We start from the raw sequence: 17,395 nt of genomic DNA on the forward strand, positions 1-17,395 counted from the left end.
GCACATCCAATTATAGCTAAACAGCTTAATGAAGCAATGCATAAAGGAAATATCTGTGACAGGTAAATAAGTGGCAATGCTTATCTGATTCAAAAAGACCAGCAAAAGGGACCACACCAGAAAACAACAGGCCAATAACATACTTAATTTTTTTTAAACTGTACACTGTTTAAAATAGTTGTCCACTATTATGTCTGTAATATGTACAGGCGTAATAATGAACAACATCCAATATTATTTAGAAAAAAAATAACATCCTTCTGGAAGAACACAAGGAAATAAAAGGAAAAGCAGAGGTACAAAAGACTGACTTCTGAATGATAAAATGGTTTTGAAGAACTGGAAAAGGTGAAAAACCAATTTACATATAGTCTGGATGGATTATTATTGGTGGACAACATGCCAAATCCAGTCTAAATATTTGGCTGACTGCACAATCAATTATAACTTTGAAGAAGTAAAAGTTAGGATACAAAAAAAAATCACTGTCGAATTCAGCCGCCTTCTACAGAAATCAGTGAGATTCTATCACCCCTTGCATACATATAATACACGCAGAAAATCCTTCAGTACAAAATATAACCCCAACACAACCATCAGTTTTCACATGTAGCCTAAACACCTGGGCTGGACATATGGAGGTATCAGTGACGTGCGGTGAGGTTTATGACTGGCGAGGCACTGACACAGTGCTGAGTTTCAAATATTTTTAGACTTGTGGACTTCAACTCCCAGAATTCCACAGCCAGGCGTGCTCAGTTCCAATTTAAAGCGACAGCATTTGTTTTTCTCCTTTGCTCCTTCTTTCTTTTTCTTTTTCTTCTCCTTCCCCTCCTTCCTCCCTCTCTCCCTTCCTCCCCCTCTCTCAAACACACACACACACACACACAGAAGTTGGATTGGACTATCTCTCCTACCCCTTCCCTCTCTCACTCACTCTCAAACAAACCCCCCCACACACAAAAGTTGGATTGGATATCTTTTCCAGTGGCTTGAAAGCAGCTCCTCTGCCATCCCCCCCATTCAATACAATGCAATACAATACAATACAATACAATAGTAGAGTTGGAAGGGACCTTGGAGGTCTTCTAGTCCAACCCCCTGCCTAGGCAGGAAACCCTATACCGTTCCAGACAAATGGCTATCCAACATCTTCTTAAAGACTTCCAGTGTTGGAGAATTCACAACTTCTGGAGGCAACTTCTGTTCCACTGATTAATTGTTCTAACTGTCAGGAAGTTTCTCCTCAGTTCTAAGTTGCTTCTCTCCTTGATTAGTTTCCACCCATTGCTTCTTGTTCTGTCCTCAGGTGCCTTGGAGAAGCTGCCCCTGCTGCCTTTCCCAAACACCTCCACAATTGCAAATGCAGCCTGCTGTCTGGGTGGGAAATGCCTGGAACACAATAAAGCCCACCCACCACCTCCTGCTGGCAGGCTGGGGTGAGAAGAGAGGCAGAGAAGCCGGAGGGGAGCCGAGCCTTCCAAAAGAAAGAGGCTGGGGGGAAGTGTGTGTACTACAGCATGGCTCTTTGCCTGGCTTCCTGCCTCCTCCTGTGGTCTCCTCAGTGCTCACTTGTGTTCTCCCTCCCCAAGTGTAGTTTGATTGCAGATGGAGCCACGTTGCCTTTTCAAACTTGTAATCAGTGAAGCTGGGCTAGATTTTTATATAGTTTTATCCAGCTGTGTGTGTGTGAGAGAGAGAAATGAATGGGGGCCTGGGGAGGAAGTCACTACACTTGGGGAGGGAGAGCACCAGTGAGATTAAGCAGAGTCATCCACGGTGAGGCAGCAACTAGCTCAGCTTTTTCCTTTTACTTTTTTTTTCATGATGAGAGTGGTGAGGCTGTGCCTCACTTGCCTCACCTGACTGCACGTCACTGGGAGGTATGCATGCCACAAACATCATCATCACCAACAGCTGAATCTGAGCCTGCTTACCATGGATCTCTAGATTTAGGAAATCCAGACTGTACGCGCCCAGTAAAATGTTGGCTTGCCGCTGCAGGGATTTGCCAAAGGGATGGTTTCCTTCTGATACCACGTAGTAGAAAACACAACCAGCAGAAAAAATATCCACTGTGTGGGTCTGCAAGAGAACCATTTTCAAAAAATATTACTATACAGCATCTTTAACAAGATTACAAGCCACTGAGGAGTTTTTGGGAGTTGGACAGCCTGAAAAATCCAGTGAATGAATGAATGAATGAATGTTGGCCATATTAAAGAAAGATAAATTTCTAAGGTATAAAAAATATGAGCATTTCAACAGGATTGTTTGTCGTGCCTTACTAACATTCTAAAGCTAGTAGGGTTAAATTTGGTTTACAGAACTTGTGAATACAGAAGTTGTATTGCACAAGGCAAATCTTGCATTTAGCTGAATACGTAATAAATAATAAAAATTTAAATCTACACTAATTTCAAAATAATATATGATATTCTTTTGTTGGCAGTATATGTTGTTTGACACAAGGGGGCTTTCTTGGACGCTTTAATTTGTATTCCTTTTTCCTAAATTACTTTTCTAAGTGTGAGCCCTTATTTTTTTGTTCAAAACACATCTGAAACATTCTCCTTCCTCAGCATTAAAACATAAATTATTTTTCATCATGCAGCTCTAGATATGATACAACTCTACACAAAGGAAATAAATAGGTTTAGTTTAAATCAAATCAAATCATAGTAGGGTGCTCTCTTATATTGAAAGATTTATCTAACAATGTTAACAGTTCATCCTTGAATGCTGTATTAGGGATGAGAACAATTGCCTTTGATTTCAATGTATTAATTACTCTAAAATTGAAATCTATAGAGCCCAAGTGGGTTTTGAAAGACTTTGAACTTTGAAAAAGGCATGAGAAGAAGTTGGAACTGTAAAATACCATTTAAAAAATCCAGCAATTACAAACACTGTTCTTCTCCACTGTTTACAGCATTTTGCTGAAACCCAAAACAAGATCAGATTGCTGATGACTTGACCCTCTGACCAAGGAGCAATTGGAAACATTCCTTCCTTGCCCCTTTTCTGTGTTCTTCACTCCAAAAGGAATTTCTGACTGAACTGCAAAATCCACATTTATCTAAGGAGAGCTAGTCTAGTCTAGGACCTTATTACAGACTGACTTTATCCTAAAGGGGGATCAGATCTTTCTTTCTTGTTAGGAACGAAAACTGTGCCCCAGAGCTTAAATACTTTCAAACTTCTGCAGGAGACCCTACCCTGCTTCTCACCTTCTTCATGTGAGAGAAAGGAAAAAAGAGGCCATCGCATAAATATGTGCCTTATTTCAAATCACCATTCAAGGAAACCCCAGGGGGAAAAAAAAGATTCAAAGCAAATGAGCAAAAGGCTTCTGACTTACCGGATTCTCTTTGCAGTCCTCGCTCAGTATCTCCGGAGCAATCCAACCTTCGGTGCCTGGGACTCCAGACCGGCGGCTAAAACTGTGCCTGCCGACAGCAAGCTTCTTGCAGAGGCCAAAGTCGGAGATCATGGCTTTTACCTTGCCATGGGCGTTTGGCATAGAGATGAGGATGTTGTGGGGCTTCAGGTCTCTGTGGACTGAAAGGAAGGCATAAGGAAGACCCCGAATGAGAAAAGAACCAACTTACTGCTTCAGAATGTGACTCATCTCAAAAACCAGTCTGATTATAGACTTGAGTTACTCCCATACTAGTGATTTATAGCATCATCTGTTATCATCGTACTACTGTGATACCACCATAAGAGTTCCAAGCAGGGGTGAAATCCACCCGGTTCGGGCGAACCGGCAGGGATGATTGGCATCAGTTCTCCCAACTGTGTGGCAAAAATCCCTGGTGGCCCCGCCCATGCCCGCCTATTTGCCCTGTCGCCGCTCACCTCTTCCGGCCACTCGACCCGCCCACCCAATCCGAATGTTTCTCCCTCTGTTCACAGCAGAGCTGCTGCAGCCTGTTCCTTTAAGGTACACCCAGGGAGGGAAGGGGTCGGGGGGGGGGGACCATAAAGGGAGCAGCAGCTCTGCTGTGAACAGAGGGAGAAACGTTCGGATTGTCTCTGCCACAGAATTCAACGTTAAATGCAGCAGAGACAATCCAAACATTTCTCCCTCTGTTCACAGCAAAGATGCTGCAGCCTGTCCCTTTAAGATAGTCCCCGGGAGGGAGGGGGCCAGGGGGGGAACCATAAAGAGAGCAGCAACTCTGCTGTGAATGGACTCACACCAGTGATGGGTTGCAGGCGGTACGCCCCGGTACAGACGTACTGGTGCCTGCCGGGAGCACTGGGTACTGTTCCGGTACAGTGCTCCGGAGGGCCCTCCCGCCGCCCTCCTTACCTGTATTTGAGCTCTTTGGTGCTTCCATGCATGGAGCGTACGCCGCTTGTGCAACACTCCACCGAGCAGCTGGAGCATCGTGGCGGCGCCGTGAAGCATCGCAGGAGGTAAGGATGCATGCGCGTGCTGCACATGTTCATGTGGTGGACCCCGGGTCCCGTTGCACTGTACCAGCTGCAACTGGATCCAGAACCCACCACCGACTCATACACACATTTTTTCCTACCGGGTTCTGTGGGCGTGGCTTGGCGATGGGGGCCTGTGACTGAGTGGGCGTGACCATGAGTGACATCTGGTTGGCCACGCCCACTCAGTCACAGGACCCCACCCCCCAAGCCACGTCCACAGAACCGGTAGTAAAAAAAAATTGAATTTCACCACTGGTCCCAAGTATAAGTTTTTATATTCTTATGATGATGGCTGGTTACAACAAGCCATTGTTGTAACGCTATAAAGTCACTAATGCACAAATGACCTTCTTTTAATAACATGCATCTTTCCCACAGTCCTCTTAGAGAAGAAAGTCAGCCCTATACTTCATGGGGTACACAGCTCACCAAAAGAGATGTTCAGCTCTTTAGTTTCTCCTCGTTATTTATGCTACGTTATTTATGTTAGTTATACAATACAATACAATACAATACAATAGTAGAGTTGGAAGGGACCTTGGAGGTCTTCTAGTCCAACCCCCTGCCTAGGCAGGAAACCCTATACCGTTTCAGACAAATAGCTATCCAACATCTTCTTAAAGACTTCCAGTGTTGGGGCATTCACAACTTCTGGAGGCAAGCTGTTCCACTGATTAATTGTTCTCACTGTCAGGAAATTCCTCCTCAGTTCTAAATTGCTTCTCTCCTTGATTAATTTCCACCCATTGCTTCTTGTTCTACCCTCAGGTGCTTTGGAGAATAGTTTGACTCCCTCTTCTTTGTGGCAACCTCTGAGATATTGGAATAATGCTATCATGTCTCCCCTAGTCCTTCTTTCTCTTAAGCTAAACATACCCAGTTCCTGCAACCGTTCTTCATATGTTTTAGTCTCCAGTCCCCTAATCATCTTTGTTGCTCTTCTCTGCACTCTTTCTAGAGTCTCCACATCTTTTTTACATCGTGGCGACCAGAACTGAATGCAGTATTCCAAGTGTGGCCTTACCAAGGCATTATAAAGTGGTATTAACACTTCACGTGATCTTGATTCTATCCCTCTGTTGATGCAGCCTAGAACTGTGTTGGCTTTTTTGGCAGCTGCTGCACACTGCTGGCTCATATTTAAATGGTTGTCCACTAGGACTCCAAGATCCCTTTCACAGTTACTACTACTGAGTATGGTATCACCTATACTGTACCTGTGCATTCCGTTTTTGTTGCCTAAATGTAGAACCTTACTCTTTTCACCATTGAATTTCATTTTATTAGATAGTGCCCAATGTTCAAGTTTGTCAAGATCCTTCTGTATCTTAAGCCTATCTTCTGGAGTGTTGGCTATTCCTGCCAGCTTGGTATCATCTGCAAATTTGATGAGTTCCCCATTTATTCCCTCATCCAAATCATTGATGAAGATGTTGAAGAGTACTGGGCCTAAAACAGAGCCTTGGGGTACTCCACTGCATACTTCCCTCCATGTAGATGCAGTTCCATTGAGAACTACACGTTGAGTGCGGTTGGTCAGCCAGTTACCAATCCATCTGGTGGTGATGCTGTCTAACCCACATTCTTCTACTTTATCTAGTAGTAGGTTATGGTCTACCTTATCAAAAGCCTTACTGAAGTCCAAGTAAACTATATCAACGGCATTCCTCTGGTCCACTAATTTTGTCACATTATCAAAGAATGCAATAAGATTAGTCTGGCATGATCTGTTTTTGACAAATCCATGTTGGCTTTTGGCTATTACTTTGTTTGCTTCTAGGTGTTCGCAAATTCGTATATAATTCCTTAGATTTTTTTTTATCCCACCTTTGTTATGCTGATCTCTAATCTTCTCATTAACTCATCAGCCAGATCTAGAATATTGCCATTATATAAAACAGTAATCCTGGCCTTCATTTGTTTGTTTTCCATCTCATCATCCCAGAAGCTCCCTCAATTTCCCGGAAAATACTATCCCGCCACCCCAAACAAAGCCTCTAATACTTCCCTCAAAAAATACAGCGGGAGAGCTGCCCATTAAAATAAAAGGGCTTCTTACCTATATTGAGAGAGTGAAGGTAAGCCATGCCAGACATGGTCTGCTGTAAGAGGGCAATTGGCTGCAAGCCGTGATGACCAAAGTCCTTCTGTTCCACATACTGAAATTACACATACACAAAATCAGGAGGAGATTAATGTTGCCGTGCTTTGTAGTCTCCCTAGAAAGCAGACCACGCTGCAATTTGTTTCTAGATAAACGTGCATGCCCAGGAGAGCCGCCAAGGTGCTTTTCCAAAAGGCAACTGGACTTTCTTGTTTTTTTCCCTTGAAAACATTTCACTTCTCATCCAAGAACTGAACCATTCGGTCAGAACTGAGAAAGCTTCTCAGATGAAAAGGAAGAGGATGAGAAGGTTCTTTTCAAGGAAAAAAAACAAAGAAAACTCAATTGCTTTTTGGACCTTTGGGGCAACTATGATCTGGATGGTTGAGAATCTTCATAGACTTCTGTAGGAGAGATAACCAAGTGACCATCTGGTGTTTGGGACTACAATTACCATAAAGTGTGTAGAAATAGCAATAGCACTCAGACTTATAGACCGCTTCACAGGGCTTTTACAGCCCTCTCTAAGCAGTTTACAGAGTCAGCCTCTTGCCCCCAACAATCTGGGTCCTCACGGAAGGCTGAGTGAACCTTGAGTCTGGTGGGATTGGACCTGTCAAATTGCAGACAGCCGGCAGTCAGCAGAAGTAGCCTGCAGTACTGCACTCTAACCACTGCACCGCCTCTTTCTGGGTGTAACCCAGAAAGTTGCAGTAGAATTGGGAAATGAATGGTGTAAACCAGTTGGGTCTTGCTTTGAAACGTTTGGGTATGAAAAAACAAGGTACAGAGCCTTGTAATTGGAAGGAGGCAAGAACAGAATAAACAAGATCCCCTTGTGGAGCTGGAAATTCAGGGATCCCACCAGATAACGGCGGATTGGTCATAGAGAGATGCCCAAAGGGAGACAGGAGAGGAGAAGCAGGAGTAGATCAGCCTGGAGGTACCGGGCAAAGGGAAGAAGAGGTAGCCTAAGGAAACAAGGCAGCTAGGAAGTTTTAAGGGAAGACTTTAAAGGAAGAGAGATGCCAAGTTTACTTGAGAGCAAGAGAGATAAGCGGCAAAGCCTTCAAATTAAAGAAGAGCCAGAAAGATTCCTGGTGAATGAGATGCAAAGGGGGGAAAAGCACAGAACTGTATCTGCTACCTATAGATACTGGAGGAACAGAGAGCTTGGAGGTGCAATGGGATTTGTTTTGGTTGGCACACTCAGTCAATGTCCCAGAGGTGTTTTTTTTTTCAAAAGGCAACTGAACTTCCTTTGTTTCTTCCTTGAAGACTTTTCGCTTCCCATCCAAGAAGCTTCCTCAGTTCTGGAGCTTCTTGGATAAGAAACAAAACGTCTTCAAGGAAAAAGAAAGAAAGCCCAGTTGCCTCTTGAGAAAGCACTTTTGGGACAACCGTGACCATGGATGACTGAGAATCTCCACAGGCATTCAGCCAATGGGGAGAAGGAGCTGATGAGTGTCACCAGCAGACTGGCTTTGAACCCGAAAGCAAAGGGGAGGGTCAAAATGCTTTTATGCGGTGAATTTTAATGTCATCAATTGCCTGTGTGCGAATTGGTCAGCCATAAACATTTGTTCATACCATGTTTCCCCGAAAATAAGACAGGGTCTTATTTTGCTTTGACCCCTGAAATATGCCCTTGGCCTTATTTTGGGGGTCTTATTATTTTCGAGGTGCAGGAGGCGGCGAGCGTGGTCACCTCACGGCTGCTGCTGTGTTGCGATATTTTCAGGGAGGGCTTATTTTCGGCGGAAGGGCTTATTTTAGCGCATGCGCTCAAAAGCCCAATTGGGCTTATTATCCAGGGAGGTCTTATTTTGGGGGGGGGAAAGGGTAATAATGATAATCACACAAATGATACATAATTCAGGTTTACCTCCTGTAAGGTGGCAGCGCAGAGTTCCAGAGCAATGTACTGGAACTGGCGGTCCCTCTCTGTGCAAAAGTAGCGGATTACATTGGGGTGTTCATCAGATTCCCGCAGAAGCTGGACCTCCCGGTCGGCAAAACTGAAACATTCGGGGAGAATTCTCTTCACAGCGACATCTCTGTTGTCAAAGGTGCCCCTAGAAAAATTCCAAGGTACAAGGGGGGAATGACTTAGCATTTATCCGTACACTTGGCTAGTGTTTCACCTCTAACGTGGCATTAAAAAGCTTACAACAATGTTTCAAGAGATTTTTAATCTGGATTAGAAAGAATACTCTAGGCTGGGAATACATTTATTGCGAGGGCCGGGGGTCTTTATAGTATTGCAAGGAGGACTCTGTCAGAGAGTACTTTGTTTTCCTAACTGGAAACTAAAAAATGGCATGGGTGGCACCTGAGAGTTGCACTGTGGAAAGTTCCTGGTATTAAAGTCACAGCGTAAAACTTTCCCTTGGTCTCTGGAAGAACCTTTCTGCTAAGGAAGCATGATGGGAAAGGCAAGGCAACAGCTCTCAGGGCTACAATAAACTGACAGTGGTGCCACCTGAGTCCCTCTTCAGATTGAATAAACAGAAAAGGCAGATTGCATCATCCACGTATAATTTCACTGCATCCCTAAAAGGCACAGAAGCTCAGAGCAACTGTGTGCATTTAAGCAACACTTTTCAAGTACCTGAAGGGGTAAAAAGATGAAAAAAGGTCAGGACCCGTGTACCATCATTCATTCCAGAATATTCAAAATAGAACAATAGAGGCTGATTCTGACTGAACATTAGGAAAAGTAGCTGTGGGATCAGTAACCCAGAAAAGTGATGCTTGACAGGGTCTCTTCAGCTGGAAGCTGCTTAGCCATGCTTTAAATTCTTAAACTGAGACACAGTTGATGGCCTAAAGCAGGGGTACCTAACCCTTAGGCTGGGGCCACCTACTGGTCCACAGCCCTCTAAGAACCAGGCCACACAAGCAAGCAAAGCCCCATCTGCACACGCACAAGACCCAGGTAACATGTGAAAGCGAGCCTTCTCTCCAGGCCGTGGGAAAACAGTCCTCCACAGAACCGGTCCCTGGTGCCCAAAAGTTGGGGTGGGGAGGTGTGCTGGCCTAAAGGATTTTGTTCTTACAATTAGTAAAAAAGATCAACATGGGTTTTATAGTATGAAGGGGCATTTAAGAAAGGCTGGTCTCTCTCAACAATATACAGGTAGTCCTTGACTTATGACAGTGGAGCCTGGAATTTTGTTACAAGCCCAGGTACCATATGAGCAGACTTGATTTTACTACTGTTTTTACAACGGTTCTAAGCGAATCACCGTGGTTGTTAAGTGAAATAGGCGGTTCTTAAGTGAATAATGTGATGGTTAAGCAAATCTAGCGTATTGGCATTGCCGGAAAATGGCAAAAAACCATAGCAAATTGTGATCACGTGACTGCAGAAGGCGGCGATTGATCATAAATGGAAATTGGCTGCAAACATCCAGTCACATGACTACAGGGGAGGGCCGTTGTAACTTTGAGGGTGGGTCGTAAGTAACTTCTCATAAAATCTGTTATAACTTCAAAACAGTCATTAAATGACAGGTCATCATTTCAGGACTACCTGTACAGAACTGCAGAGACATCTGTCTGGTTACATTAATTTGTTACAAATGCATCAATGAAACACTAGATAATGAAATATTTCCTGAAAATACCGTGTTTCCCCGAAAATATGACAGGGTCTTATTTTCTTTTTACTTACAAAATATGGCCTTGGGCTTATTATAGGGGAGCGCTTATTGTTTTGGGGTTGCCGGGCAGCTGCTCCCTTGCAAACTGGCTCCCGAAGAACTCTCAGCCAGCCCACAACCATAGAGCACACTCCTAGAGCGGCCGCTGCTGGAACTCGGCAGACAAGTTTTGGAGTTTGGAACCGGAGAAGACATTATGCTCGGAGCACGGCGGCGGCGGCGGCTGCTGCAGGGAGAGCTGGGCCCGAACATGTTGAGGCTAGGAGGCATGTCTACTGGAGGTGGAACAGGTGCTCGCGCAACCTCCTTCTCCAGCCGGGCAGAGCTCCATGCACTGACCTAGCGGGTATCCCTAATGTGCCAAGCCGCGGGAGCTGGGGAGCGGGCAGAGTGCCACATGGCTTGGCGCCTTAGTGATACCCCCTAGGTCAGTGAATGGCACTCTGCCTGGCTGGAGAGAGGGTTTGCCAGGCGGTTGCTCATGAACTTGGTCACCTCATGGCTGCTTCGCCCCGAGGCTATGCCCAGCTCTTCGGGAGCCAGTTTGCAAGGGAGTAGCCATCCGGCAACTCCCCTCTCCGGCCAGGCAGAACGCCACTCCCCAACCTAGCGGTATTCCAAAGGCGCCAAGCAATCTTAGCACCTTTCTCCTCCCCTCCCGGCTCCTGCGGCTTGGCGCTTTCAGGATACCGCTATGTCGGTGAGCGGTGCTCTGCCTGGCTGGAGGGGGGGGTTGTCCAGGCGGTTTATTTTTGGGGGTGGGCTTACATTTTTGCCCACGCGAAAAATGTGGCTAGGTTTTAGTTTCAGGACAGGTCATATTTTCGGGGAAACACGGTATGTCTTTTGCTTTACCTATAAACAATGGTCCCCTCGGCTCCATGTCCAAGGACATCCTTCGGATGGAATGAAATCTTTCCAACCACAATGGTGCCTGAGTTTCCATCTGGAAAGCCGCGAAAGAAACAGGAATAAAAAGAACCACACATTTACATGTTTTCAGTAGCTGTTTAAAGTATCAATTCCAAAAGTCAAGATAAAGGTTTTAAAAGGAATTAAGCAGTTCAAGACCTCAAAGATGACAATGGCAGTTCAAATATACTAAAAAAACAACAACACTAAAGTGCTATCAACAAGGTGTAAGGGCAGCTCATGGACCTAGGATTTTGTTAACTTGCCATGCTGCAACATAACTTCCCTAACCTGATTTAGCCTAGAGGTGTTGGATTTCAGTTCCCGTGATGCCTACTCCGCATGGCTATTAGGCATGTTGCTAACAATTATGGGGACTGAAATTCAATTCAGAAAGGATCCAGGTAAAAAAGGTTGCTGATGAATCACTTTTCCAACCCTTCACCTGAAGATAGCAGATCCTGAAATGTTCCTATAAGGATGAGAAACGTTGAACGACAGAGGATCTGTGCTACAGAAGACTCTTTACATACACTGGTTCAGTGGACAATTGTATGAGGTTTTCATCTAGTGCTTAAAAATCGGATTAGATCACATTAATGCAAACCTGAACTTAAAAAATATCACAGATACGGTGGCCAAAGCCCACAACTCTGACCTGATGGGAAATATCATTAATCCTAACCCCACTGGGGGGAGGAGGGGAGGAATATATATACTTAGTGAGGTTTTAGCACCTCCTTCAGGTTCGGTGGAAAGGCAGCTTCCAACGTCAGAGGCAGAGAGGTTGGAGTAGGCAGAGTGGTTTGACGTCTTTGGCGACATATTTGGTGAGCTGGTGGCTGAGCCATCTTGCCTGGCACAAGGACCCTCCAGAGTTTCTGCCTCGGGAGGAAGGTCTATGGGGGGTCTAAAAGGCTGCTGCTTCAACAACTGCAGCTTCTCTTCGATCTGTTTCTGGAATTGCTGGTGCTGGCGCTGCTGCTGATGGTGCATGCTCTTAAAAGAATAAAAAATAAACAATAGTCATCTTAAGCAACAGGAATGAGCTTGAATGATCTCATAAAGCTCATTCTTTAAATCCTTTCAATCGTGCTTTCAATTTCCTACGTAGTTAATTCTGGGAACTGGAATACCAAGAGGTATTGGTTGAGGAAAGCTTCTGAAAAGACTTACAAATATCACATATATTGGGGGGATATACTATATAAGGCAGGGGTGTCAAACTCAGGGCCCGGGGGCCGGATCCTGCCCGCGGGGTGCTTAGTTCTGGCCCATGATGCTACCCTGGAAACAGAGAAGGACCGGCCTGTGGTGCCTCTGCCAATGAAAATGGAGCTCGCGAGGGCTGCAGGCACCCCTCCCAAGCTGCAGGCGCCCCTCCCAAGCTCTGTTTTCACTGGCAGGAGGCCATTGCAGCTAAAAACAAAGTTTGGGAGGGAGCCCATTTTTGCTGGTACAGCGCTCAGGCCACCACATGCGCCCCTGACATGAGTGATATTGAGCTGGCCATGGCCCCCCCTCCCCACTCGAGGTCAAACACAACCTTGATCCCGCCCTCAATGAAATCCATTTTGACACCCCTGATGTCAGGGTTAACTATATCATTGTTAGATTTAATTTTCACACCACAGTGCCCAACTGCGCAGAAGTCTGATTTCATATGTTTTCGCTGATGTAGAAAAATCCAAAATAAGAGTTTATTATTTTTACAAGATTCTTTATTTTACTTTTCACCTAGAAAGCAGAAATTGAGTGACCTGGGATGTCTAAAGGGTTCCTTGTCAAAAAAAAACAACCCCTCAACATGTCTATACCTCCTTATCCATGCCCAACCATTCACTATTGTTATATTATTAAGACATCCCTGGCTCAAGAGTTCATAGAATATAATTCGAGCGTGGATATTGCTTTGAAACGGTGGATACGCACATACCATGGGATAGGTGATAACAAAGGCTACCCAGCCAACAAGCAGGAAAGTGCTCAAGAGAACGGTGGCAAAATTCTTCAGGATGGAATCAACCGGAGCCTCTGGTCGGGTTGTAGTTTGGCTGTTTGTCTCCGCAGCGTTGTCTGGAACAGGGCGCGGCAAATTCTCCCCAGGACTGCCAGCCATATTAATTGCCTGAGAAGCAAGGATTGCATCAATTCGAATGATCCCCTCTCTGCTATGACAGGTTTGTTCCTTGAACAATTAGAGAAAATACTGCAGAGATTTTCAGCCTCGCTAAGAGGGAGTGAAAACTGGCCCCAGCAAAAATATACCAAGTTTTCAAAGATCAGGTTTAATGTTGACAGTTTCACATTTCAGATTTATGGGGGGGGGGGAATTTAAATTCTAAATTCAATGTAGAAAGTAGGCAGCTCCTAGTTGATCTGTTTCTTTTGTCTACATTCAAAAGTAGGCTACCAATATTTCTTAATCAGTATTGGACTCCTGCATAGAGGCTCCTCAGTGAACTCTCATCCAGAGATCAGGCATGCTTAATTTATCTTCTGCAGGGCTCCTAACCTTTGACTATATAGCTGGGGGTCCTTACCATGTTACACAGGAAGCCCACCCACCCACAGCCTCGGTCTTCTGTTCCTCTGCAAGACCTATAAAAATCACTGATTCCAGCCAAGAGAGCTGCGAACTCTTCCTGTGCATGTCCTAACAAATGAAATGCAATGATTCCATTTTGAACGTGATGGTATTGTGTAGAAAGAAGATACACTGTACTTTTTGGAGTATAAGACACACTCCCCCCCTCCCCAAAGTGGTAGAAATGTTGGTGCGTCTTATACACTGAATACAGCCAGTTTTGGCCTCCTGAAACTCTGCCCCGCACGTCCGTTTTCAGCAAAAACGGGGCACACAGAGGGTTTGGGAGGCCAAAAATGGGCTCGCTTTTTTTGCAAACAACAGGGCGCTCAGAAGGTTGGGAGGCCTGCAAAGTGCTCCTGGGGGCTGGAGAAAGCAAAAACCGGATGTGCGGAGGCCGAAAACTTTTTTTTTCTTGTTTTCTCTTTTAAATCTTGGTGCGTCTTATACTCTGGTGCATCTTATAGTCCGAAAAATATGGTAATTGGGAATTAGCTCCTCAGTGGCAAGGTAAGGGCAAAAAGCATTTGAGGTCATCTGAGGAATGATACTAGTCTTAAGGTCATCAACAGGGTCTATTAACACACTCTTAAATGGGGAATGCATTGTGCTGGAATTGATTGTTACATTATATATGGCATATTAAAATGTGTGTCAAAAAAACCCCTTCTGTTCACTTCTGCTTTTAAGCAGGTTAATTTGAATAGTTAGGGTTTCTAACTGATCTCCAAGTAGGATTTTTTATTCTAGTTCTTTATTGCTGATTTAGATTGTTTTGTGGAATTCTGGAGACATTAATATTCACTTGGTATTTGTGTTTATTTTTATTTTGCAAGTAAGCTAATTTGAAAAGGCTGTTTGGCCTTTAAGAATGACATAGCTCCTGAAAAAAAAACACCATGAATAATATATTTGCTTGGGGAAAATGTACTGACAATATTTGATGATTGAATCTATTTAAGAAAGGCTGTTAAGGAAGCTCATCCTTTGATCTGTGAGAAATGGCATCTAAGATCCTTATTATACTGACTTCGGTTATGTACATTTATTTTATGCAAGTGGAATATTTTCTAGTAAATTTGTTAACTGGGTTTTTGAAAACAAACAAACAAACCTCTTCAAAAACTTTTTTGTCTGAATCTGCGGGGATCACATTTTCCTGACGTTTCGGCAGGTTGCTTGGAAATTTCTCCAGGATCCTGGTGGAGGCTGATAATGGGGTCTCATGATGCCCTTCAAATAGGAACATGGTTTCTGTTACTCCCAAAGGGGAAAAAAATGTCCACGAAACAGTTTCACACAGTATACTTTCATTGAAATGGCTCGAAAATATGGCAGCATGATCAAGAATACAAGAAAACAAGGAACAGTCCCAGTTAGATGATCAAAGGTTAATTTAACTCAGAATTCAATTTCCAATAGTGATCATTTTTTTTTTTAGAGGTGGGTTCCTACTGGCTCGGACCAGTTTGGCTGAGTAGGTGGTAACTCGGTCTGCCACGCCCCCGAATCGGTTCTATCGTCGTCGGCGCCGTCTTGATATTCACTTCCACGCATGCACAGAACAATCTTCATTGCAAATTTAACTTTTTTCCTTTTCTAACACTGTGCGCATGCGCAGGCCTTTTTAGGTGCAAATGCGCACGCACGCCAAAAAATTTTGCACGCCAAACCGGCAAGAATGCCTGCAGCAACCCACCCCTGAATTTCTTGGAATATTGCAAACAAGACAGGAAGCCAATAACTGTCCTTCCCTGTTATTTGTTCCCAAGGCTGGTTGTGTCTGAGTTGCCACTCAGCGATCATAGTAGCAGTCACTCCTGAGGTTGCCTTCTTAGACTGGAATCTATACTATGGTTCCAGAGGTTGGTTGCCATCCCTGCCCCAGAACTACTCCTCATTGGCTAGGCTGGCTGAGAATGCCTGGAGTTGTAGTTCCGCAAATATTCAGAGCCAAAAGTTATTTACACTAGTTGGAGAGTTTATCCAATCTCACTTAAAAGAGGAAAGATAACAGAATAACGGAGTTGGAAGGGACCTTGGAGGTCTTCTAGTCCAAGCCCCTGCTCAGAAAGGAAACCCTATACCATTTTAGAGAAATGGTTGTCCAGTCTCTTCTTAAAAACCTCTTCTTAAAAAGCCCCCACAACTTCTGAAGGCAAGCTGTTTCACTGGTTTATTGTTCTCACTGTCAAGCAATTTCTCTTTAGTTCCAGGTTGCTTCTCTTCTTGATTCGTTTCCACCCATTGCTTCTTGTCCTGCCTTCGGGTACTTTGGAGAATAGTTTGACTCCCTCTTCTTTGTAGCAGCCCCTGAGATATTGGAACACTGCTCTCATGTCTCCCCTAGTCCTTCTTTTCACTAGACTAGACAAACCCATTTCCTGCAACCGGCTTTGAATTCTATTGTATAATATACCTCTGTGGAATAATTGCATATTGTATCCTTTTACATTAATACCCAGAATCTGAAACAAATCACATTGCTAGTTCATTAAAGCTTCAGTTCTGGCTTTCAACGTCCCTTGGTGGAAAGAGTGCGGCATATAAAATGGATTAATAAATAAATAAATAAATAAATAAACGTACCGATAGCAAATGAAATCAACAAATCAAGACCTCAGATGTAACTCTGGAGCATGCTTTTGTGCTTTATAATAATCTTATTATACTTAAAATGACTTTTTCCCTTCCAAGTTCCCCTTCCTGATATATATTTTGCAAAAGACAGAGAACTTTTAAAAAAAACTTTAAATTAAACCAATTATAATATGGTAGAAATTCAATGGCTTCTATGAAACTGCTATTTTGTGCATTATAGTTAGTATATTCATAGAAAATATAATTTTATTTTTCCATCTCCGTCAAAAAAGGAAATGGAAACGCAGTTGGATTTACTTGGACAGTATGTTTCAAGAATGTTCGGTAATACTTATTTTAATTTTCCATTTTGTTCACCAGAGGGCAGTATAATGTAGAAAAAAAACCTTTCAGGTACCTATTAAAAGCCAGTGGTTCCTCAGATAATGGAGTCCTTTCTTTGATTTAAATCCAGGCTGGAACCTTAGATCAGTACTTGGGGTGATCACACATTCTTCAATAGTGACTCCTTGTATTTTGGGGCCTTCTATCAATGGAATGGGACTTCCCCGGGGCTAGAGAAAGAGAAAGGAGCGACGACAAAAACATGGAATCTTTAGGCACAGGAATGGAACGTAAAACAAAATCAATTCTTCCATGGATTTAAACATTTCACACTTAAGCACAGCTCTGTGGAATTCACATAGATTCCCCCTTTTTTTGTTACTCAGTTTGGGGATAGGCAGCTTATGCTTTTCAGAAATGTGGGATTGTAATTCACACGAACCACTGCTGCCAAGTCACGCTGGCAAAGATTCTTAAGCATGGAGTCCAAAACATGTGGCAGCTTACGTTGGGCTTAAGAAATCCAAGCGTTTTTCTTTTTCAATTAAACCAAATAAAGGGAAATAAAAAAGAATGCATTAAATATACTGGGTGTACATACAAACTCTGCTGGAACAGACAAAAGAAGCAGAGAGATCTGATCTGTGGGTTATATCAGCCCTGCACACTTACCATAATAGCTACTCCTTCGTGTACCATCGATGGTGAAGCGTATAAGCCGGTAGAGTATTTCCCTACATAAAGTGTTGGCCTAGA

At 43.8% G+C, this 17,395-nt stretch overlaps 1 protein-coding gene across 2 annotated transcripts in view; it reads right to left on the reverse strand.

The window, feature by feature from the left end:
- ERN1 (endoplasmic reticulum to nucleus signaling 1) overlaps positions 1 to 17,395 on the reverse strand; it is a 91,287-nt gene that overhangs the window by 6,645 nt on the left and 67,247 nt on the right. For both annotated transcript variants that reach the window (XM_081933608.1, XM_081933607.1), the window contains exons 9-18: positions 17,312 to 17,390; positions 16,713 to 16,869; positions 14,829 to 14,947; positions 13,064 to 13,255; positions 11,865 to 12,126; positions 11,071 to 11,161; positions 8,436 to 8,625; positions 6,506 to 6,605; positions 3,362 to 3,561; positions 1,938 to 2,085 (exon numbers count right to left, since the gene is read on the reverse strand). In XM_081933608.1, the coding sequence (XP_081789734.1) occupies positions 1,938 to 2,085; positions 3,362 to 3,561; positions 6,506 to 6,605; positions 8,436 to 8,625; positions 11,071 to 11,161; positions 11,865 to 12,126; positions 13,064 to 13,255; positions 14,829 to 14,947; positions 16,713 to 16,869; positions 17,312 to 17,390 (1,538 nt within the window). The remainder of the gene's footprint in view (positions 1 to 1,937; positions 2,086 to 3,361; positions 3,562 to 6,505; positions 6,606 to 8,435; positions 8,626 to 11,070; positions 11,162 to 11,864; positions 12,127 to 13,063; positions 13,256 to 14,828; positions 14,948 to 16,712; positions 16,870 to 17,311; positions 17,391 to 17,395) is intronic.

The sequence above is a fragment of the Natrix helvetica genome (genome assembly GCF_964273705.1).
Source record: "Natrix helvetica genome assembly, chromosome: 1".
In the NCBI taxonomy this organism is placed as follows: Eukaryota; Metazoa; Chordata; class Lepidosauria; order Squamata; family Natricidae; genus Natrix; species Natrix helvetica.